General features: G+C 41.0%; 1 protein-coding gene across 2 annotated transcripts in view; it reads left to right on the top strand.

The window, feature by feature from the left end:
- The window catches only part of GLTP (glycolipid transfer protein), a 102025-nt gene extending 78127 nt beyond the window's left edge, over positions 1-23898 (top strand). For both annotated transcript variants that reach the window (XM_056528870.1, XM_056528869.1), the window contains exons 2-5: positions 40-98; positions 3133-3266; positions 5703-5853; positions 23636-23898. In XM_056528870.1, coding sequence (XP_056384845.1) covers positions 40-98; positions 3133-3266; positions 5703-5853; positions 23636-23818 — 527 coding nt within the window. In that variant the 3' untranslated portion in view covers positions 23819-23898. The remainder of the gene's footprint in view (positions 1-39; positions 99-3132; positions 3267-5702; positions 5854-23635) is intronic.
- Positions 23899-24107: the final 209 nt, after the last annotated feature.

Raw genomic sequence — 24107 nt, 5'->3', positions numbered from 1 at the left:
AAAATAATTTGATCTATTTTTTTTTGTTGTTGTTTTTAGACTGCCTTGGATGCACTGTATTCTCTCCAATCAAATCTGATATAACAGGCAACATTACGGTAACTTTTGAATAAATATCATTGTTTATTTTTTTTTTTGTCTTTCCATTTCATTGGATTCGGTTACTAAAGGCTATTTAGTGTTTGTTATATGAAGTTTTATCGTGTTTTGACTCATGTACATTTCCACTGTGCTGCCATAATTCCAAATGGATTCTGTAGTAAGAACATACCATTAGGGTACGTTCACACGTACAGGATCCTGTGCAGATTTAATTTGATAGGGTTTGTTCCACATGTACACAATCATCAGCAGAAAATTTGAAGTAGATTTTGTTACTACCCATTGAACCATTGAATACCCGTTGTGTGGGTCTGCAATTCAACAACAGATTCAACAGCAGATTGTGTTTTCGTTAACGTACCCTTATGATGCGATGAAATGTGTGTGTTTCCTGTGGATTTTCTGCAGTGTATTTGCTGCAGAAAATCCACAACAGATTTTGCTACCATTGACTTTCCTTCAATGGGTCCATGGAAAATCCGCAATAGTGGCTTATTTGTTGACACACATATGTGAATGTACCCTTAGAGCTTGTTCACACCGGCATATTTTAGTCAATGGGGTCTGCAGCGGAAACTTCCATGCCAAAAATCTGCTGTGGAGAGCCCATCCCCATTGAAACTCGATCCAGGAAACGCACCTGCGATCTCGCAATAAAATCTGCCCATATGAATGAGCACTTAAGGTACGTTCCCATGTGCAGATTTGATCATTGACTGACTTACCATTAGTAATTCCGCCACAAAATATGAATGTGTGAGCGTATCCCAGGGTGTAAATTCCAGTGTAAATTCCAATTTTGTTCAGACTCTGAACACTTATATTTTGAAAGATGTTATAATACCTTCAAATCAAGAATCCTTAAAGAACTGTGCCAAAACATAGTAGCTGGTTAATGTGTTAGTGCTTTAGTAACATAAATAAATAAAAAGTTAACAAAGAAACCTCTCTTAACCCCTTAAGGACCAATGACGTACCGGTACGTCATTGGTCCTGCTCTTCTGATATAACGCGGGGTTACACAGTAACCCCGCGTCATATCATGGCGGGCCCGGCGTCATAGTGAAGCCGGGACCCGCCTCTAATAGCGCGCAGCGCCGATCGCGGCGCCGCGCGCTATTAACCCTTTAGCCGCGCGCTCAAAGCTGAGCCGCGCGGCTAAAAGTGAAAGTGAAAGTTCCCGGCTAGCTCAGTCGGGCTGTTCGGGATAGCCGCGGCTAATCGCGGCATCCCGAACAGCTGACAGGACAGCGGGAGGGCCCCTTCCTGCCTCCTCGCTGTCCGATCGCCAAATGACTGCTCAGTGCCTGAGATCCAGGCATGAGCAGTCATGCGGCAGAATCGTTGATCACTGGTTTCTTATGAGAAACCAGTGATCAATGATGAAGATCAGTGTGTTCAGTGTTATAGGTCCCTATGGGACCTATAACACTGCAAAAAAAAAGTGAAAAAAAAAAGTGAATAAAGATCATTTAACTCCTCCCCTATTAAAAGTTTGAATCACCCCCCTTTTCCAATAAAAAAAAAAACACAGTGTAAATAAAAATAAAAATAAACATATGTGGTATCACCGCGTGCGGAAATGTCCGAATTATAAAAATATATCATTAATTAAACCGCTCGGTCAATGGCGTGCGCGCAAAAAAATTCCAAAGTCCAAAATTGTGCATTTTTGGTCACTTTTTATATCATTTAAAAATGAATAAAAAGTGATCAATAAGTCCTATCAATGCAAAAATGGTACCGTTAAAAACTTCAGATCACGGCGCAAAAAATGAGCCCTCATACCGCCCCATACACGGAAAAATAAAAAAGTTATAGGGGTCAGAAGATGACAATTTTAAACGTATTAATTTTCCTGCATGTAGTTATGATTTTTTCCAAAAGTCCGACAAAATCAAACCTATATAAGTAGGGTATCATTTTAATCGTATGGACCTACAGAATACATATCAGGTGTCATTTTTACCGAAAAATGTACTACGTAGAAACGGAAGCCCCCAAAAGTTACAAAACAGCGTTTTTTTTTCAATTTTGTCGCACAATGATTTTTTTTCCCGCTTCACCATAGATTTTTGGGCAAAATGACTGACGTCATTACAAAGTAGAATTGGTGGCGCAAAAAATAAGCCATCATATGGATTTTTAGGTGTAAATTTGAAAGAGTTATGATTTTTTAAAGGCAAGGAGCAAAAAACGAAAATGCAAAAACGGAAAAACCTCCGGTCCTTAAGGGGTTAAAGACCTCCCCCTTATCCAGGCCAGATTATCTGTGATTGATTTTCAGCTATTTATTATACATTCTGTGAGGTGACTTAGATGGTGAATGTCTTAGAGGCTTCACTGTATTTTGGTGGATTCTAAACATACAGTTTTCCTATAATGCTAAGTGATCTCATATCACTATATGTCATGACTTCCGGTCAGTGAATGAGAGATAGAGAGATATAGAGAGATATATATATATATATATATATATATATATATATATATATATATATATATATATATATGTATATATATATATATGTATATATATATATAATGTATAATATATAATAGAGAGAGAGAGAGGAGTCCAGCGTCCAGAAACTCGGAGGATAATATTTATTCACCAGATGGTCATAACAGGAACACAGGGTACAGTGACGCGTTTCGGCTTTACAACAAAGCCTTAGTCATACACTATATATATATATATATATATATATATATATATATATATATATATATATATATATATATATATATATATATATATATATATATATATATATAAAATTATATTTTTATAATATTTGTGTCCAGAACAGTAGGTGGAACTGGTATACAGCTTTGCAGAGAAAACAAAAGCAGAGGTTAAAGCTCCACTGGCCACATGTAATGGTATATCCTAGTGATTTGCAATCACTTCTTAGGATCAGAAAATCTATTACCAGTGCATTGAAGTATAATGAAGTATAAATTATCGTGTGTTTTTTTTTATTTATTTTTAAAAAAAATTTTTTTTTTTTTTTTTTTTTTTTTTAGAAAATTAAAAATGTTTATGAATCAAACCCCACTAAGTTCAAAACATTGCAGCAAATGTTGGAAGGAGAGAAGGAAATGCATGGGGCTCAATGGCCAAAAGTTGGTGCAACTCTGGCTTTGATGTGGTTGAAAAGGTAAGATGTATACATTTGTTTTATAAAAGAAAATTTAAAATTACCTGTTATGCACTCTTCCCCCCCCCCCCCCCCCCCCTCAAAACAAAAATATAAAAACAAATAAATAAACAGGCTCACTTGTCTATGCTCAGCACTGTGGTCTGCATTTCTCCTGAAGGCAGTAGACATTCTCAGGCCAAAAATGACGTTTTCCTATACTTTTATAGGAATATAGTTTAAATGGAATATAAAAATTTTTTGAATTAAAATGGATTTCTTCTGTGAAAATGGAGAATGCATAACCCAGCATTAAGAAGATTAAATTATGTAAATTGACAGTGTTTTGTCCTTTGATGGAATAACGCTAGGAGTCTTGACATGACAAGAACCCCTAGTGTCCGTTTTAGTGTTTTTTAGTAAAAGGAATTTTACTTATGCATAGTTCATTCCAATTATTTGCTGTGTTGCAGTGCAAGTAAACTCCCAATGGCTTTCTTGTTCTGTACAGCAGTTTCAAGCAAATTGTTGCTAACCATTCTTCATTGTGAAAAGTGAAACTCACTAGACTTTAGTGAGGTACAGTACATGTTTATGTATTAATGGATCTGCTTTACATGCTGCAGTTTTAATGTTGATGGAAATCTAGAAGATCATGGAGTGCAAGGAAAACCTAAACCTCCCGATCCTATATGAGACGCATTCTACAGTATATTCAGTCACTGGATTGATCTTCAGAAATATCTTGCACATGAACAGATATCTGGTTCTAATAAGAAAACTGCCACAGAAACAAACATACAATGTAAAAAAGAATCATAAAAATTTAGCTTCATCCAAAAATTAATTTACCCAAAAATATTTATCTGTACTAACAATATAACCAAAAAAGATGCAAAACTTGATGTCCATGTTAATGTAAATACTGTCTAGTGTAGAGTACTTGTCATATCCCCCCCAAAAAAACAAAAAAAAAAAGTTAGGTTAGTCAGTTCCTGGTCATGTACATATCATTGTGTCTAGCACCTTTTATTTCTCTTACAAATATCTTCTATCTGCTCACTTGGTTTGTCATCCTGTGCTTTGGAGGGGGCACTGTGAAAAGCCGAAAAAGGGGCATGGTCTGTCACAACGGGGGCGTGGTTTCACAACCCGACCTATTTACCATTGAATTCACAGAAAATCCTGTGGATAAATGGCTGGAAATTTCCACCTAGAAAAAGCTGGTCAGAAAACTTTCCCGACTCTTCCCCATAGTAAATATTAGAGATGAGCAAACTTACAGTAAATTCGATTCGTCACGAACTTCTCAGCTCGGCAGTTGATGACTTTTCCTGCATAAATAAGTTCAGCTTTCAGGTGCTCCCGTAGGCTGGAAAAGGTGGATACAGTCCTAGGAGACTTTCCTAGGACTGTATCCACCTTTTCCAGCCCACCGGAGCACCTGAAGGCTGAACTAATTTACGCAGGAAAAGTCATCCACTGCCGAGCCGAAAAGTTCGTGACGAATCGAATTTACTGTAAGTTCGCTCATCTCTAGTAAATATATAGGAATCCTGTAAGTCTGAAACAACTTTTCCCACTAGTAAAAACTCGACATGGAAAAAATGTATTATGCCATAAAGTAATACATAAAATTATTTCATTGATGCATTAACTATAGGGGAGATTTATAAAAAGCTGTCCAGAGGAAAAGCTGCTGAGTTGTCCATAGCAACCAATCAGATCACTTCTTTCATTTTCCAGAGGCCTTTTCAAAAAATGAAAGAAGCAATATGATTGGTTGCTATGGGCAACTCAGCAACTTTTACTCTGGACAGGTTTTGCTAAAGCTCCCCCAATGTATAAAAAGAACCCACACAAGAGTTTTGAAAAAACTGATGGTCACTAAGGGAAGAAGGCTGTGGAAAAAAAATATACACAGTTGCATCCGTGACCAAATATACACACTGACTTAGACAATAGTGCAGATGATAAAGAGCTTTAACAGAACTAGAGTAAGGTCTACATACAATAGTATGCTACACAGTAACTGGACACGTCTAACAAAGTAACAAACAAAGAAAATTCAATAACAAATAAAAGAAATAACACACAGGGTACATACAGTGTAAATAATCCAAATCTTAGTGCCCTTCCACAAACTTGCTTTTATGACACATTTGACAGCATATTCGGTCACTGGATTAATCGTTAGAAATATCTGCAGTAGTACAGACATCTGGTAATAATAACCGAAAGAAATATACAATGTTAAAAACGATCATTCAAATATTGCTTTATCCTAAATGTTACTTTCCCAAAAATATTTATCTCTAACAACTTTGATACATTTTTGTAAAACTAGATTAGCAACAGTTTGAAACTATTAGTTTATCCTACATGTTATTCCATTTACTTGTTGGTCAACATTGTTGTAAACAGAAAAGTGTTTAACGTATACTGTTTGTTTCACAGGGGTCTAAGGTTTATTCAGCGATTATTACAAAGCATGGCTGATGGAGAAAGGGATGAACAAAACCCAAATCTCATGAAGGTTAATGTAACAAAGGCTTATGAGATTTCACTCAAAAAATACCATGGCTGGGTCGTACAAAAATTATTCCAGGTGAGTGTCCATCAAAGGTGTGTGTGTATATATATATATGTGTAAAATATATATATTTGGGTCATAATTTAATTATTAACAATAAACGAAGCAGTCTTACTAGGCTAGGGGAAAAAAGGTTATAGAAATCAGAACAATTGAAATAATAGAGAAAAAGATGTTTGGGTCAAATATTGGCCATTTATGTAAAATAACAATGATACTCTTGATGACTTAATGGTGATGTCCTTGGCAGGGCCCTTGCTTTGGACAACACACAACATAACACAAATGATATATAAAATGTAAAATACATAAAAACACAATTGCTAGCTAAAATTGCACTAATGAGGTGGCTGGGAAACAGGGTCTGTGCTATAGTAAGCACAGTGGGACAGTCTGGAAATTGCAAATGTCCTATTTGTTATAGGTGATGATTGGTGTGAATTATAGTCTCAGTGAGGGTATTTAGCGCAAATAGCACTGAAAGATTAAATCCACAGTGTTTACCATAGTTGCAGCGCTCGACAGCGCCGGAGACTCCCAGTGCTGAGCCCACTCTCGCTGTCTGAGCAGGGCTGTCTGTAGAATAGGTAGATGCGCATGGTAGCTGTGTATCTGTGTTGGAAGACCTCCGGGCTCTGCCTTCTATACCGCGGCGGCACGGCGAGGCTAAGCAAGAAGGACAGAGGTCCAAGGCTGAATGCCGGTGCTAGCTGTGGCTAGTTAGTAATGCAAGTCTCGGACTCTGCTGGGGTAGTGGAGTGTCCCTGTTAAGTCCCAATCTCTGTGCAGCGAAACAGTCTATGACCAGACGCGTTTCGGGGAGCCACGTCCCGACACTTCTTACCCTCACCATTGAAAAAGGGGATGTGGCTCCCCGAAACGCGTCTGGTCATAGACTGTTAAAAGTTAAACAGATTTGTAAATTACTTATTAAAAAAAATCTTAATCCTTCCAATAATTATCAGCTGCTGAAGTTGAGTTGTTGTTTTCTGTCTGACTACAGTGCTCTCTGCTGACATCTCTGCTTGTCTCGGGAACTGCACAGAGTAGAAGAGATTTTCTATGGGGATTTACTTCTAAACTGGGCAGTTCCGGAGACACGTGTCATCAGAGCACTTAGACAGAAAACAACTCAACTTCATCAGCTCAAGTACTGAAAGGATTAAGATTTTTTAATAGAAGTAATTTACAAATCTGTTTTTAACTTTCTGGAGCTAGTTGATATATATAAAAACATTTTTTTCCTGGAATACCACTTTTTAAGTCATCAAGAGTATCATTGTTATTTTAAATAAATGTCCAATATTTGACACAAACCTCTTTTTCTCTCCTATTTATTTCAGTTCTTCTGATTTCTATAACCTTTTTCCCCCTAGCCTAGTAGGACTGCTCCGTTTATTGTTAATTATTAGTATCTATAGGCACATTGGGTGTGTGCAACGCAGTATCCTCGGCCTGGGTCCTCGTTTATGTAGAGCTCCCATCTCTGTATCTTATAATTTAATTAGATCTGATACATTATTATAAGGGGGGGGGGGATGGTAGAATTTATATAAAAATAGAGAGGGAACTCCAGATCTAAACTAATACTCTACAATATGTTAGGATATCTGGGAATGGACATACGAGATCTCACATAAGTGAGTACACGCAAATATTTTTTATATCTTTTCATGTGACAACACTGAAGAAATGACATTCTTCTACAGTATAAAGTAGTTGTTGTCCCCTCAAAATAACTCAAAACACACCCATAAATGTCTAAACCTTGGCAACAAAAGTAAGTAAAGCCCTTAGTGGAAATGTCCAAATTGAGCCCAAAGTGTCAATATTGGTCGTCCTGTAGGTGTGTTTTGGGTCATTATCATTTTGGAATACAAGAAGGGATTCCAGCATGTGATCTTGGATAAAATTTCTTCTTTATTGACACATAATAAAATATATTTCCACAAGTTCAGTGGTACAGAGAGGCTCAGGATCTGTAGTGTTTCAAAGAGGACACCTTAGTTATTGATTAGTCAGACATTTTGGAATACTGCCCTGCATCACAGTCTCCAAAGGTAGGAAATCATGCTATACCTTAGTATGTCACAGTAAATGTTGGCATTCATTGTCCTTCATAACCCCTTAAGGACTCAGCCCATTTTGGCCTTTAGGACAATTAAATTTTTACGTTTTCATTTTTTCCTCCTCTCCTTCTAAAAATCATAACTCTTTTATATTTTCATCCACAGACTAGTATGAGGGCTTGTTTTTTGCGCGACCAGTTGTACTTTGTAATGACATCACTCATTATATCATAAAATGTATGGCGCACCCAAAAAACACTATTTTCGTGGGGAAATTAAAACGAAAAACGCAATTTTGCTAATTTTGGAAGGTTTCGTTTTCACGCCGTACAATTTATGGTAAAAATGACATGTGTTCTTTATTCTGAGGGTCAATACGATTAAAATGATACCCATTATTATATACTTTTATATTATTGTTGCACTTAAAAAAAATCACAAACTTTTTAACCAAATTAGTACGTTTATAATCCCTTTATTTTGATGACCTATAACTTTTTTATTTTTCCGTATAAGCGGCGGTATGGGGGCTCATTTTTTGCGCCATGATCTGTACTTTTTTTTTTTGATACCACATTTGCATATAAAAAACTTTTAATACATTTTTTATAATTTTTTTTTAATAAAATGTATTAAAAAAGTAGGAATTTTGGACTTTTTAAATTTTTTTTCGTTCACGCCGTTAACCGTACGGGATCATTAACATTTTATTTTAATAGTTCGGAACTTTACGCACGCGGCGATACCAAATATGTCTATAAAAAATGTTTTTTACGCTTTTTGGGGGTAAAATAGGAAAAAACGGACGTTTTACTTTTTTTTGGGGGGGAGGGGATTTTTCACTTTTTTTTACTTTTACATTTTTTTACATTTTTTTTTTTTACACTTGAATAGTCCCCATAGGGGACTATTCATAGCAATACCATGATTGCTAATACTGATCTGTTCTATGTATAGGACATAGAACAGATCAGTATTATCGGTCATCTCCTGCTCTGGTCTGCTCGATCACAGACCAGAGCAGGAGATGCCGGGAGCCGCACGGAGGAAGGAGAGGGGACCTCCGTGCGACGTTATGAATGATCGGATCCCCGCAGCAGCGCTGCGGGCGATCCGATCGTTCATTTAAATCGCGAACTGCCGCAGATGCCGGGATCTGTATTGATCCCGGCACCTGAGGGGTTAATGGCGGACGCCCGCGAGATCGCGGGCGTCGGCCATTGCCGGCGGGTCCCTGGCTGCCATCAGCAGCCGGGATCAGCCGCGCATGACACGGGCATCGCTCCGATGCCCGCGGTTATGCTTAGGACGTAAATGTACGTCCTGGTGCGTTAAGTACCACCGCACCAGGACGTACATTTACGTCCTGCGTCCTTAAGGGGTTAATGGACTGTAGCTTCCCAGTGCCAGAAGCACTCATTTAGGCCCAAACCACGACACTCCCAACACCATGCTTGACTGTAAACCAGATGCACTTGTCTTTGTACTCCTCACCCAGTTGCCATCACACACTCTTTACACCATCTGAACCAAAGTAGTTTATGTTTGTTTTATCGGACCACAGGACATGGTTCCAGTAATCCCTGTCCTTAATTCTTCCAATAAGACTACCAAAACCTATGTAGAGTAAAAGTAGTGCAGTTACCCATAGCAACCAATCAGATTTCTTCCTTCATTACCAAAAAGGCCTCTGAAAAATGAAAGAGCAATCTGATTGCTATGGGCAACTGCACCACTATTCCTCTACTCAGCTTTTGATAAATCTCCCCGATTTTCTTGAGAAAACTGTTTGAGGGATTTCTTTGATGTAGTGTGTGACGCATGGTCTGAGCACTGACAGGTTGACACCCACCCCACCCCTTCAACCTGTGCAGCAATGCTTGTAGCACTAATACATTACCACCCCTCTCCCCAAGGGCAACCTATGGATGACGCTGAGCATGTGCACTCAACTCCTTTGTTCGCCCATGGTGTGGCCTCTTTTTAGTGGAACCTGACGCTGAAGCTCCTTTTTAGGGTCTTGGAAATCTTCTCATAGCCTAGGCCATCTTTATGTGGAGTAACAATTATTTTATATATTTTTTTTTTGAATCCTTAGGGAGCTCTCTTTCCATGACCTTCCAAGTTTAACCAGGAATTAGAGAGTGTGAGAGCAATTGCACTGAATGTAAGACGCCTGCACCCCATTCACATCTGAGTGGTTGTAACAAAGAGTCACGTGATACAGAGGAGGGAAAATAGATTTTTTTCCTCCTCTGTGCCATGGCTTTTGTTGCCAAAGTTCAGATGTAATGACTATGTGTAAAATTTTCGTTTATGGGGACAGCAAAATTAAACACTGTTATACAGACTGTGCACTCAATACTTTACATTGTAGCAGAATGTTGTTTCTTCAATGATGTCCCATGAAAATATATAATACATTTACAAAAATGTGAGTGGTGTACTCACTTATGGGAGATACTGTATGATGCTTCAGCCCATTAGACCTGTTATTGGACCAAGATTTGTGTTTTTAATACACATACAGAAATATGTCCTTTATTATGCTAATCTGAAACTTCTAGAGGAAAAATGGTGGGGCATGTTAAACTCCAAAATGCCAATTCTTCTCCTCTCCCACATCTGCCTTTATTACTGTTGGGCTGTGCCACTACATGCTGTATCATTAACCCCTTAAAGACTCAGCCCATTTTGACCTTAACGACGAAGGATGTAAATGTACGTCCTGGTGATGCGGTACTTAACGCACCAGAACGTACATTTACGTCCTAAGCATAACCGTGGGCATCTGAGTGATGCCCGGATCATGTGCGGCAGGTCCCGGCTGTGGATCGCAGCCAGGGACCCGCCGGTAATGGCAGACATCCCCGATCCCGCGGATGTCCGCCATTAACCCCTCAGATGCCGTGATCAATACAGATCACGGCATCTGCAGCATCGCGGTCACTTAATTGGATGACCGGATCGCCCGCAGCGCTGCCGCGGCGATCTGGTCATCCAGCACGGCAGCCGGAGGTCCCCTCATCTGCCTCCGTTGTCTTCCGGGAGTCTTCTGCTCTGATCTGCCTTCCCGCAGACCAGAGCAGAAGATCACCGATAACCCTGATCAGTGCTGTGTCCTATACCTAGCACTGAACAGGGATAGCAATCGAATGATTGCTTTAAATAGTCCCCTATGGGGACTATTAAAGTGTAAAAAAATAAAAAAAAGTGAAAAAACCCCCTCCCCAATAAAAACGTAAATTGCCCCATTTTCCCAATTTCACCCCCAAAAAGTGTTAACATTTTTTTATATACATATTTGGTATCGCTGTGTGCGTAAATATCTGACCTATTAACCCCTTCAGGACCAAGCCCATTTTGGCCTTAAGGACCAGAGCGTTTTTTGCACATCTGACCACTGTCGCTTTAAACATTAATAACTCTGGAATGCTTTTAGTTATCATTCTGATTGCGAGATTGTTTTTTCGTGACATATTCTACTTTAACATGGTGGTAAATTTTTGTGGTAACTTGCATCCTTTCCTTATGAAAAATCCTAAAATTTGATGAAAAATTTGAAAATTTAGCATTTTTCTAACTTTGAAGCTCTCTGCTTGTAAGGAAAATGTATATTACAAATAAAAAAAATTTTTATTCACATGTACAATATGTCTACTTTATGTCTGCATCATTAAAGTGACGAGTTTTTACTTTTGGAAGACACCAGAGGGCTTCAAAGTTCAGCAGCAATTTTCCAATTTTTCACAAAATTTTCAAACTCACTATTTTTCAGGGACCAGTTCAGGTTTGAAGTGGATTTGAAGGGTCTTCATATTAGAAATACCCCACAAAATACCCCATTATAAAAACTGCACCCCCCCAAAGTATTCAAAATGACATTCAGTCATCATTTTAACCCTTTAGTTGTTTCACAGGAATAGAAGCAAAGTGAAGGAGAAAATTCAATCTTCATTTTTTACACTCGCATGTTCTTGTAGACCCAATTTTTGAATTTTTACAAAGGGTAAAAGGAGAAAATGTATACTTATATTTGTAGCCCAATTTCTCTCGAGTAAGGGCATACCTCATATGTCTATGTAAATTGTTCGGCGGGCGCAGTAGAGGGCTCAGAAGGGAAAAAGCGACAAGGGGATTTTGGAGAGTACGTTTTTCTGAAATGGTTTTTGGGGGGCATGTTGCATTTAGGAAGCCCCTATGGTGCCAGAACAGCAAAAAACCCTCACATGGCATACCATTTTGGAAACTAGACCCCTTGAGGAACATAATAAGGAATAAAGTGAGCCTTAATACCCCACAGGTGTTTCACGACTTTTGCATATGTAAAAAAAAATATATTTTTTTTCACTAAAATGTGTGTTTCCCCCCAAATTTCAAATTTTTCCAAGGGTTAATAGCAGGAAATACCCCCCAATATTTGTAACCCCTTCTCTTCTGAGTATGGAGGTACCCCATAAGTTGACCTGAAGTGCACTATGGGCGAACTACAATGCTCAGAAGAGAAGGAGTCATATTTGGCTTTTTGAGAGCAAATTTTGCTCGGGGGGCATATCGCATTTAGGAAGCCCCTATGGTGCCAGAACAGCAAAAAACCCCAACATGGCATACCATTTTGGAAACTAGACCCCTTGAGGAACGTAACAAGGGATACAGTGAGCATTTGCCCCCCACTGGTGTCTGACAGATCTTTGGAACAGTGGGCTGTACAAGTTTTCATTTTCACGGACCACTGTTCCAAAGATCCGTCAGACACCTGTGGGGGGTAAATTCTCACTGCACCCCTCATTACATTCCGTGAGGGGTGTCGTTTCCGAAATGGGGTCACATGTGGGGTTTTTTTTTTTTTGCGTTTGTCAAAACCGCTGTAACAATCAGCCACCCCTGTGCAAATCACCTCAAATGTACATGGTGCACTCTCCCTTCTGGGCCTTGTTGTGCGCCCCCAGAGGACTTTACGCCCACATATGGGGTATCTCCGTAGTCGGGAGAAATTGCGTTAAAAATTTTGGGGGGCTTTTTTCCCTTTTACCTCTTGTGAAAATGTAAAGTATAGGGCAACATCAGCATATGAGTGTAAACAATTTAATTTTTTTACACTAACATTCTGGTGTAGACCCCAACATTTCCTTTTCATGAAGGGTTAAAGAAGAAAAAGCCCCCCAAACCTTGTAACGCAATTTCTCCCGAGTACGGCGATACCCCATATGTCGCCCTAAACTGTTGCCTTGAAATACGACAGGGCTCCAAAGTGAGAGCGCTGTGCGCATTTGAGGCCTAAATTAGGGATTTGCATAGGGGTGGACATAGGGGTATTCTACGCCAGTGATTCCCAAACAGGGTGCCTCCAGCTGTTGCAAAACTCCCAGCATGCGTGGACAGTCAACGGCTGTCCGGCAATACTGGGAGTTGTTGTTTTTCAACAGCTGGAGGCTCTGCTTTGGAAACAGTGGCGTACCGGACGTTCTTATTGGGGGAGGGGGGCTGTGTAAGGGTATGTGTATATGTAGTGTTTTATACTTTTTATTTTATTTTGTGTTAGTGTAGTGTAGTGTTTTTAGGGTACAGTCACATGGGCGGGGGATTACAGCGAGTTTCCCGGCGCAAAATTTGCTGCATCTCAAGATGCGAGAAACCCACTGTAAAAGCCTCGCCCATGTGAATGTACATTCACGGGGGGGGGGGGGGGGTGCACCAGCTGATGCAAAACCACAACTCCCAGCATGCATGGTCTGTTAGTGCATGCTGGGAGTTATAGTTTTGCAACAGCTGGAGGCACACAGGTTAGGGAACACTGAGTTAGAAACAGACAATGTTTCCCAACCAGTGTGTCTCCAGTTGTTGCAAAACTACAGCTCCCAGCATGCCCAGACAGCTGAAGGGCATGCTGGGAGTTGTAGTTCGGCAACATCTGAAGGGCCAGATGTTGCTGAACTAAAACTCTCAGCATGCCTGGACAGTCAGTGCATACTGGGAGTTGTAGTTTTGCAACAGCTGGAAGAGCACAGATTGGAGACCATTATACAATGGTCTCCAAACTGGGGCCCTCCAGATGTTGCAAAACTACAACTCCCAGCATGCATGGTCTGTTAGTGCATGCTGGGAGTTATAGTTTTGCAACAGCTGGAGGCACACAGGTTAGGAAACACTGAGTTAGAAACAATGTTTCCCAACCAGTGTGTCTCCAGTTGTTGCAAAACTACAACTCCCAGCATGCCCAGACAGCTGAAGGGCATGCTGGGAGTTGTAGTTCGGCAACATCTGAAGGGCCAGATGTTGCTGAACTAAAACTCCCAGCATGCCTGCACAGTCAGTGCATGCTGGGAGTTGTAGTTTTGCAACAGCTGGAAGAGCACAGATTGGAGACCATTATACAATGGTCTCCAAACTGGGGCCCTCCAGATGTTGCAAAACTACAACTCCCAGCATGCCCAGACAGCCAAAGGCTGTCTAGGCATGCTGGGAGTTGTAGTTTTCAGACTCCTAGAAGCAGCAGTGAAGATCTTCACTGCTGCTTCTGAGGACCATATACTCACCTCCCGGTCCCGTCGCTCCTCGTCCTCGTGGCCGGTCCCGCGCTGCTCCTCGGTCCCACCGCTGGATCTGGTAAGGCTGCCGGTCCCCACGTGTTCCCCCCCTATGCTGCAGGTCCCGAGCGAGCCCCCGTTCTGCCCGACTTCCAGGGACGGGCAGTGCGGGGGATCTGAACTTTCACCCCAGATCACTGTGATTGGTCCACAGGGACCAATCACAGTGATCGCTGACCAGGACCATCAATGGATGGTCCTGGGGGTGAAGCAGAAGTTGTCCCCTGCTGAAAACAGCGGCACTTCTGCCAGTTAACCCGTGCGATGCTGCGCATCGCCGGGTTAACTGAATGTCATTTATAAACGCCGGGATGCGCGAACGCACTGCACAACCCGGCGTTTATATATGACATTCTGCGGGAAGGGGTTAAAATAAAATGTTAATGATACCGTACGGTGAACGGCGTGAACGTAAAAAAGCATCTCTTTTGGAATTTTTTTAAAACCTTTTATTCCGAAAAAATTTTAATAAAAAATGTATTAAGTTTTCTATAAGCAAATATGGTATCAATAAAAAGTACAGATCACGGCGCAAAAAATGAGCCCTCATACCGCCGCTTATACGGAAAAATGAAAAAGTAATAGGCCTTCAAAATAGGGGGATCTTAAACGTACTAACTTGGTTAAAAAGTTTTTTTTTTTTTTTTAGCACAACAGTAATAGAAAAGTATGTTATCATTGCTATCATTTTAATCGTATTGCCCCACAGAATAAAGTACACATGTCATTTTTACCGTAAATTGTACGGCGTGAAAACGAAACCTTCCAAAATTAGCAAAATTGCGGTTTTCTTTTTAATTTCCCCACACATAGTATTTTTTTGGTTGCGCCATACATTTTATGGTAAAGTGAGTGATGGCACTGCAACGGACAACTGGTCGCGCAAAAAATCAAGCCCTCATACTAGTCTGTGGATGAAAATATAAGAGTTATGATTTTTTTGAAGTGAAGGCGAGGAGGAAAAAATGAAAACGTAAAAATAAAGTTTTCTGCGTCCTTAAGGCCCAAATGGGCTGCGTCCTTAAGGGGTTAAAGGGGTACTCTGGTGAAATAATTTTTTATTTTTATTTAATTTTTTTTTTATTTTTTATAAACTGGTGCCAGAAAGTTACACAGATTTGTAAATTACTTCTATTAAAATCTTAATCCTTCATGTACTTATTATCTGCTGAATACAACAGCGGAAATTATTTTCTTTTTGAAACACAGAGCTGTCTGCTGACATCATGAACACAGTGCTCTCTGCTGACATCTCTGTCCATTTTAGGAACTGTCCAGAACAGCATATGTTTGCTATGGGGATTTCCTTTTACCCTGGACACTTCCTAAAATGGACAGAGAAGTCAGCAGAGAGCACTGTGCTCGTGATGTCAGCAGAGAGCTCTGTGTTTCAAACGGAAAAGAATTTCCACTGTAGTATTCAGCAGCTAATAAGTACATGAAGGATTAAGATTTTTTTTTAATAGAAGTAATTTACAAATCAGTTTAACTTTCTGGCACCAGTTGATTTAAAAAAAAAAAAAAAAAAAAAAAAAAAAAATTTCACCGGAGTCCCTTTAACCCCTTAAGGACCAAGGGCGTACAGGTACGCCTTTGCTCCCTGGTACTTAAGGACCAAGAGCGTACCTGTACGCCCGTGGGAATGTCGGTCCCCGCCGCCTGCTGTTATCTATCAGCAGGCACCCCGCGCAAATGCCCAGGGGGGTCATCAGACCCCCCCCCATGTCGGTGATCGCCGCAAATCGCGAATTCACACTTGCGATTTGCGGCTATTCCGGGTCATACGGGTCTATAGTGACCCGGAAAATAAAGGGGATCGCGGATGTCCTAGACACCCACGATCCCCCTGAAGCAATAGGAGTGAGGTGGCAGAGGTGCCACTCCTCCTATCTCTGCTATTGGTGGTCTAGACTCGACCACCAATAGCAGATGGGGGGCGTAGGGGTTTACTTTCGGTTTCCCCGTTCTGCCCACCCACAATAGGCGGGGCAGGACGGGGAAACCGACAGGGACCGGTGCCGAAGATCCACTTACCCATCGGCAGCGGGCGACGATCGGCGGAAGAAGAGGACGGCGACACAGCTCCCTGGAGCCGGTGAGTTACTTAGCAACATCTGGAGGGCTACAGTCTGAGACCACTATAGTGGTCTCTAAACTGTAACCCTCCAGATTGGGCATGCTGGGAGTTGTAGTTTTGCAACAGCTGGAGGTCTACAGTTTGAGACCACTGCACAGTGATCTCTATACTGTGCACCTCCAGATCTTGCAAAACTACAACTGATAGCATGCCCACATAGCAGTTTGCTGTCTGGGCATGCTGGGAGTTTTAGTTTTGCAACATCTGGAGGTCCACAGTTTGGAGACCACTGTGCAGTGGTCTCTAAACTATAGCTCTCCAGATGTTGCAAAAATGCAACTCCCAGCATGCCTAAACAGCAAACAGCTGTCTCTGCATGCTGGGAGTTGTAGTTGTGTACCTCCAGCTGTTGCATAACTAACTACATCTCCCAGCATGCCTTTCAGCGATCAGTACATGCTGGGAGTTGAAGTTTTGCAACAGCTGGAGGCACACTGGTTGGAAAATACTGAGTTAGGTAACAGAACCTAACTGAAGGTTTTCCAACCAGTGTGCCTCCAGCTGTTGCAAAAGTACAACTCCCAGCATGCACGGTCTGTCAGTACATGCTGGGAGTTGTAGTTTTAAAAACAGCTGGAGGTTTGCCCCCCCCATGTGAACGTACAGGGTACATTCACACGGGCAGGTTTACAGTAAGTTTACTACTTCAAGTATGAGCTGCGGCAAATTTTTCGCCGCAACGCAAACTCCTAGCGGTAAATTCACTGTAAACTCATCCCTTCCCCAATATCGCGCCACACCCCTACCCCTTAATTCCCTGGTTGAACTTGATGGACATATGTCTTTTTTCGACCGTACTAACTATGTAACTATGTAACCTCCGCCAGTGCGAATGTACCCTAAAAACACTACACTACCACATAATAAAGGGTAAAGCACTACATTTACACCCCCTTACACTGTCCCGTCCCCCCCCCCCCCCCCCCCAATAAAAATAAAAAACGTATTGTACGGCAGTGTTTCCAAAACGGAGCGTTGCAAAACAAAAACTCACAGCATTTCCGGACAGCCACTGACTGTCCAGGCATGCTAGGAGTTTAGCAACAGCTGGAGGCACCCTGTTTGGGAATCACTGGCGTAGAATACCCCTATGTCCACCCCTGTGCAATCCCTAATTTAGTCCTCAAATGCGCATGGTGCTCTCTCACTTCGGAGCCCTGTCGTATTTCAAGGAAACAGTTTAGTGCCACATATGGGGAATCGCCGTACTCAGGAGAAATTGCACTACAAATTTTGGGGGCTTTTTCTCCTTTTACCCCTTATGAAATGGAAAAGTTGGTGGTCTATACCAGCCTGTTAGTGTAAAAAAAAAAAAAAAAAAATGTTTTACACTAACATGCTGGTGTGGTCCTTTACTTTTTTATTTTCACGAGAGGTAAAAGGGAAAAAAAGACCCCCAAAATTTGTAACGCAATTTCTCCTGAGTACGGAGATACCCCATATGTGGGCATAAAATGTTCAGGGGATGCACAACAAGGCTCAGGAGTGAGAGCGCACCATGTACATTTGAGGCCTAGATTGATGATTTGCACAGGGGTGGCTGATATTACAGCGGTTCTGACATAAACCCAAAAAAATAAATACCCACATGTGACCCCATTTTGGAAACGACACCCCTCACGGAACGTAAAATGCTGGTGTCACCCTAAATTTTTCATTTTCACTAGGGAAAATAAAAAAAGGCCTCCAAAATTTGTTACCCCATTTCCTCTGAGTAAGAACATACCCCATATGTGGATGTAAAGTGCTCTATGGGTGCACTACAATGCTCAGAAGAGAAGGAGCGCCATTGGGATTTTGAAGAGAAAATTTGTCCGGAATTGAAGGCCACTTGTGTTTACAAAGCCCCCATGGTATCAGAACAATGGACCCCCCCCCACATGTGACCCCATTTTGGAAACTACACCCCTCATGTAATGTAATAAGGGGTACAGTGAGCATTTACGCCCCACAGGTGTCTGACAGATTTTTGGAACAGTGATCCGTGAAAATGAAAAATTAAATTTTCCATTTGCACAGCCCACTGTTCCAAAGATCTGTCAAACGCCAGTGGGGTGTAAATGCTCACTGCACCACTTATTAAATTCTGTGAGGGGTGTAGTTTCCAAAATAGGGTCACATGTGGGGGGGTCCACTGTTCTGGCACCACGGGGGGCTTTGTAAATGCACATGGCCCCTGACTACCATTCCAAACTAATTCTCTTTCCAAAAGCTCAATGGTGCTCCTCCTCTTCAGAGCATTGTAGTTCGCCTGTAGTGCACTTCAGGTCAACTTATGGGGGTACCTCCATACTCAGAAGAGATGGGGTTACAAATTTTGGGGGGTATTTTCTGCTATTAACCCTTGCAAAAATGTGAACTTTGGGGGGCAACACACATTTTAGTGAGAGAATTTTTTAAATTTTTTTTTACATATGCAAAAGTCGTGAAACCCCTGTGGGGTATTAAGGCTCACTTTATTCCTTGTTACGTTCCTCAAGGGGTCTAGTTTCCAAAATGGTATGCCATGTGTTTTTTTTTTTTTTTTTGCTGTTCTGGCACCATAGGGGCTTCCTAAATGCGACATGCCTCCCGAGCAAAATTTGCTCTCAAAAAGCCAAATATCACTCCTTCTCTTCTGAGCATTGTAGTTCGCCCGTAGTGCACTTCAGGTCAACTTATGGGGTACCTCCATACTCAGAAGAGATGGGGTTACAAATTTTGGGGGGTATTTTCTGCTATTAACCCTTGCAAAAATGTGAAATTTTAGTGAAAAAAAAATAATTTTTTACATATGCAAAAGTCGTGAAACACCTGTGGGGTATTAAGGCTCACTTTATTCCTTGTTACGTTCTCCAAGGGGTCTAGTTTCCAAAATGGTATGCCATCTGTTTTTTTTTTTTTTTTTTTTTTTTTGCTGTTCCTAAATGCAACATGCCCCCCAAAAACCATTTCTGAAAAACGTACTCTCCAAAATCCCCTTGTCGCTCCTTCGTTCTGAGCCCTCTACTGCGCCCGCCGAACAATTTACATAGACATATGAGGTATGTCCTTACTCGAGAGAAATTGGGCTACAAACATAAGTATACATTTTCTCCTTTTACCCCTTATAAAAATTCAAAAATTGGGTTGACAAGAACATGCGAGTGCAAAAAATGAAGATTTTGAATTTTCTCCTTCACTTTGCTGCTATTCCTGTGAAACCCCTAAAGGGTTAAAACACTTACTAAATGTCATTTTGAATACTTTGGGGGGTGCAGTTTTTATAATGGGGTCATTTGTGGGATATTTCTAAGATGAAGACCCTTCAAATCCACTTCAAACCTGAACTGGTCCCTGAAAAATAGTGAGTTTGAAAATGTTGTGAAAAATTAGAAAATTGCTGCTGAACTTTGAAGCCCTCTGATGTCTTCCAAAGGTAAAAACACGTCAATTTTATGATTCAAACATAAAGTAGACATATTGGAAATGGGAATGAAAAAAAAAAATTTTGAATATCCATTTTCCTTACAAGCAGAGAGCTTCAAAGTTAGAAAAATGCTAAATTTTCAAATTTTTCATCAAATTTTGGGATTTTTCACCAAGAAAGGATGCAAGTTACCACAAAATTTTACCACTATGTTAAAGTAGAATATGTCACGAAAAAACAGTCTTTGAATCAGAATAACTAAAAGCATTCCGGAGTTATTAATGTTTAAAGTGACAGTGGTCAGATAACGCAAAAAAACGCTCTGGTCCTAAGGTGTAAAATGGCCTGGTCCTTAAGGGGTTAAGAACGCAGCCAATTTTATTTTTAGCGTTTTTTTGTTTTTTTCCTCCTCGCCTTCTAAAATTCATAATTTTTTTTTTTCCATTCGCAGACCCATATGAGGGCTTGTTTTTTGCGTGACCAGTTGTACTTTGTTATGACATCACTCATTTTACCCTAAAATGTATGGTAAACCCCCCCCCCCCCCCCCCCCACCCACCCAGAAAAAAAAATTGTGTGAGAAAATTTAAACGAAAATCATAATTTTGCTAATTTGGTGGGTTTCGTTTTTGCGGTGTACACTTTATGGGAAAAATTACATGTTTTCTTTATTCTCTGGGGCAATACGATTAAAATGATACCCATGGTTGCATACATTTCTATTATTGTACTGCTTTTAAAAAATCTAACTTTTTTTTATTTTTTTATTTATTTTTTTTTTTTTATAAACAAAATCAGTATGCTTAAAAATGCCCTATTGTGACCACCTCTAACTTTCTTATTTTTCCGTATTCAGGGATGTGTGAGGGCTCATGTTTTGTGCCATGATCTGTAGTTTGTTTTGGTACCAGATTTGCATATATGACTCTTTGATCGCTTTTTATAAAAAAAAAAATAGCAGTTTGATGTGACAAAAAAATGTTGACTTTATTTTTTTTTTCACCGTAAGGCATCATTAACATAATATTTTTATAGTTCGGACATTTACAGACGCAACGATACCAAATATGTTTATCTTTTTTTACGCTTTTATGCATGAATATGGGGGGGGGGGGGGAAGGGTGATTTAAAACTTCATTGGGAGGGGATTTTTCACTTAAATTTTTTTTCCTTCTTACATTTATTTTACACTTTTTTTTTATTTTTTTATTCCCCGTAGGGGACTATTTATAGCAATCATTAGATTGCTAATACTGTTCAGTGCTATGCATAGGGCATTTTTGGTGATCTTGTGGTCTGCTGGAATGCAGATCAGTGCAGAAGACCCCAGGAGATGGATGGAGGCAGGTGAGGGGACCTCCTTCCGCCATCTTGGCTGATCTGATCCCTGCCGCAGTGCCGTGGGCAATCAGATCAGCCATTATAAATGGTGCACTGCCGCAGATGCTGTAATCTGTATTGATCACGGCACCTGAGGGGTTAATGACAGACATCAGCGCGATCGCTGATGTCTGCCATTACCAGCACCGGAACCCGCCGGGAATGAAGCGAGCGCAGCTCCTGCGCTCGTATCACAGCTGCGCCGTAAATGTACGGGGCTGTGCGCTAATAGGTGCTATGCAGTGCCGTACATTTACGGTGCATGTCCTTTAAGGGGTTAAAGGGAGGACTGGAACACAGAAATCCAGATTTTTTTATTTTTTTATTTTTTTAAAGTAAAAAGTAATATTTTGACAATTATTTATGTCTGACTTCCTAGCTATTGATTAGGTAATCCAACTACTTTAACACTACTGATACAGGGCATTTGACAAAAGGACTAATGCTAATAATCGGGACTTAAAACTTAAATAAAAAACATTTTAAATAAAATTTTAAATTACATATGTAATACTGTTTTCAATGTCACTCTCATTAACCAGTTGGTACAGGCTTGTAGTGCAGGTGACTCTGATAATGATACCTACCCTGATCGGTCACTCTGTTTGCCTGTTTTCTTCCTTTTTCGGACAGCAGGCTTGGTGCACGGGAGGTTCTCCAGGAACATTCTGACATCATGGCTGCTGGCTTCTTACTCCGCCCGGGTGATAGCAGGCTTGAAGAAGCAGCAGTCAGGATGTCAGTGTGCTCCTAGAGCTCCACCTGTGCACCAAGCCTTTTGCCAGAATAGGTAAGATAACTGGTCCACGGATCGGGGATAGGTTAGTATCATTGTCATCAGTGTCATGTGAACTACCAGCCTGTACCAACTGGTTAATGCATGTGACACTGAACAGTATTACACTTGAAACAATATTACATATCTCATTTTTTTATTTTATTTGAAAGGGAAAGTTTTAATTCACTAATCCCTGCATTAGTCCATATGTCAAATGCCCTGAATCGATCAGTAGTGTTTAAAGTAGTTGGATTACAGAATCAATCCTCACTTTAATTATTTAAGCATGTAGTGGAACAACCCAACAGGAACAGGTTAGTGTGTGGCTGACAAAGGTAAAGGTATGTTCACATATCTTAAGTGGCTACATTCACATTATACATTGGCGTGTACTTATCTTTCTAATGTGATACTTAATCCCCTTGTGCCATTATTCCCCCCCCCCCCCCTCAATCTTAATCCCCTTTTGCCATTATTCCCCACTCCATCTTAATCCCCTTTTGCCATAATCTGATGATGGCAAAAGGGAATTGGAGGAGGGGAGAATAATGGCACAAGGGGATTAAGATGGGGGGGGGGGGGGAATAATCCCCTTTTGCCATTATTCCCCCCTCCCATCCCCCTTGGCCAATATATGAGATGTATACAATAACACCCACCCATACGGCGTGTTACACTTAGTTCAACATGCTTACGAGGCTTGGGAGTCGGGGGGCTGCACAGGTGTCCTTCTGCACTGTGCTGCCACCTCCACAACATCGGGGACGTCATACGTCGGGCACAGCAGCCACAACAGCTCGCGTAAATTGTCCGCAGCTTCGGCCGCGGTACAATATAGTGAGCTGAGGCTGCGACTGCAGCGTCCAATCCCCGCTCTGCGCTGACAAATACTGACCAATGGGTGGGCGGTATTTGTCAGCGAATTGTCGTACCCCTGCATAACCCTTGGCGTTCCCCTGGGGTACACTTACCCCTGGTTAAGAACCCCTGTACTAGTGATAACATTTTGGCTCCTTTCTGAGCATATACTGTAATTTAGCAAGATTTAAAATCAAGGCTTTCCGTGATTTGGAGTTCTGCAAAATTGCAGTATATGTTCAGAAATGGACTAAACCTAGTCACCAGTTAACTACATTTGGTCTATTAAACCGTCTCTGTGCAGACTTGTACAGTAAAATGGTCTGATCTCTTGGCCTAGGAGTAAGTGGTGCACTGCCGCTCTCTCCCCCAGATGATAACTTGCTATCATAGCAGATCTCAGGAGTAAGACCGATGTGATCAAAATTTTTGGCATGTGTTGCAACAGGTGTTTTTTTTTTTTTTTTTTTCTAATGACCCTTAATTATTTCTTAATTATGGTCCAGTTTAGCTGAGATCTGTGTGTTCTGGACTACATCTGGGTTGGGAATGTCTGTTTTCATTTTGTATACACAGTAACATATGTTTTCCATTGTTTAGGCTGCACTGAGTGCTGCTCCATATAGAGATGACTTCCTTAAGGCCCTTTCTAAAGGACAAAATCTGAAAGAAGAAGAGTGCATAGAGAAAATCCGCCAATTTTTGGTCAACTACGCCCCCACAATTGATGCAATATATATTATGTACAACAAGATGGATGCAGAGCTGGATTATAAAGCCTAACTGACTGTCTTACAGACTTAAAGGAGTAGTCCGGCGCGCACTTTTCTCATTTTATCCCATCCGGGCTGCAAAATAAAATAAACTTTCTCTTACCTACCAACGAGCCCCTGGAGCTCCGGTACAGGTGTTCGGTCCCCGGGCTGTATTCTTCTTACTTCCTGTTAGCCCGGCACGTCACACGGAGCTTCAGCCTATCACCAGCCGAGGCAGGACATCGCTGCGGCCGGTGATGGGCTGAAGCTCCGTGTGACGTGCCGGGCTAACAGGAAGTAAGAATAATACAGCCCGG

Source organism: Hyla sarda, chromosome 1, assembly GCF_029499605.1.
Source record: "Hyla sarda isolate aHylSar1 chromosome 1, aHylSar1.hap1, whole genome shotgun sequence".
NCBI classification, from domain to species: domain Eukaryota; kingdom Metazoa; phylum Chordata; class Amphibia; order Anura; family Hylidae; genus Hyla; species Hyla sarda.
Note: the sequence above shows the minus strand (reverse complement) of the source record. Positions and strands in the feature narration are given on the sequence as shown.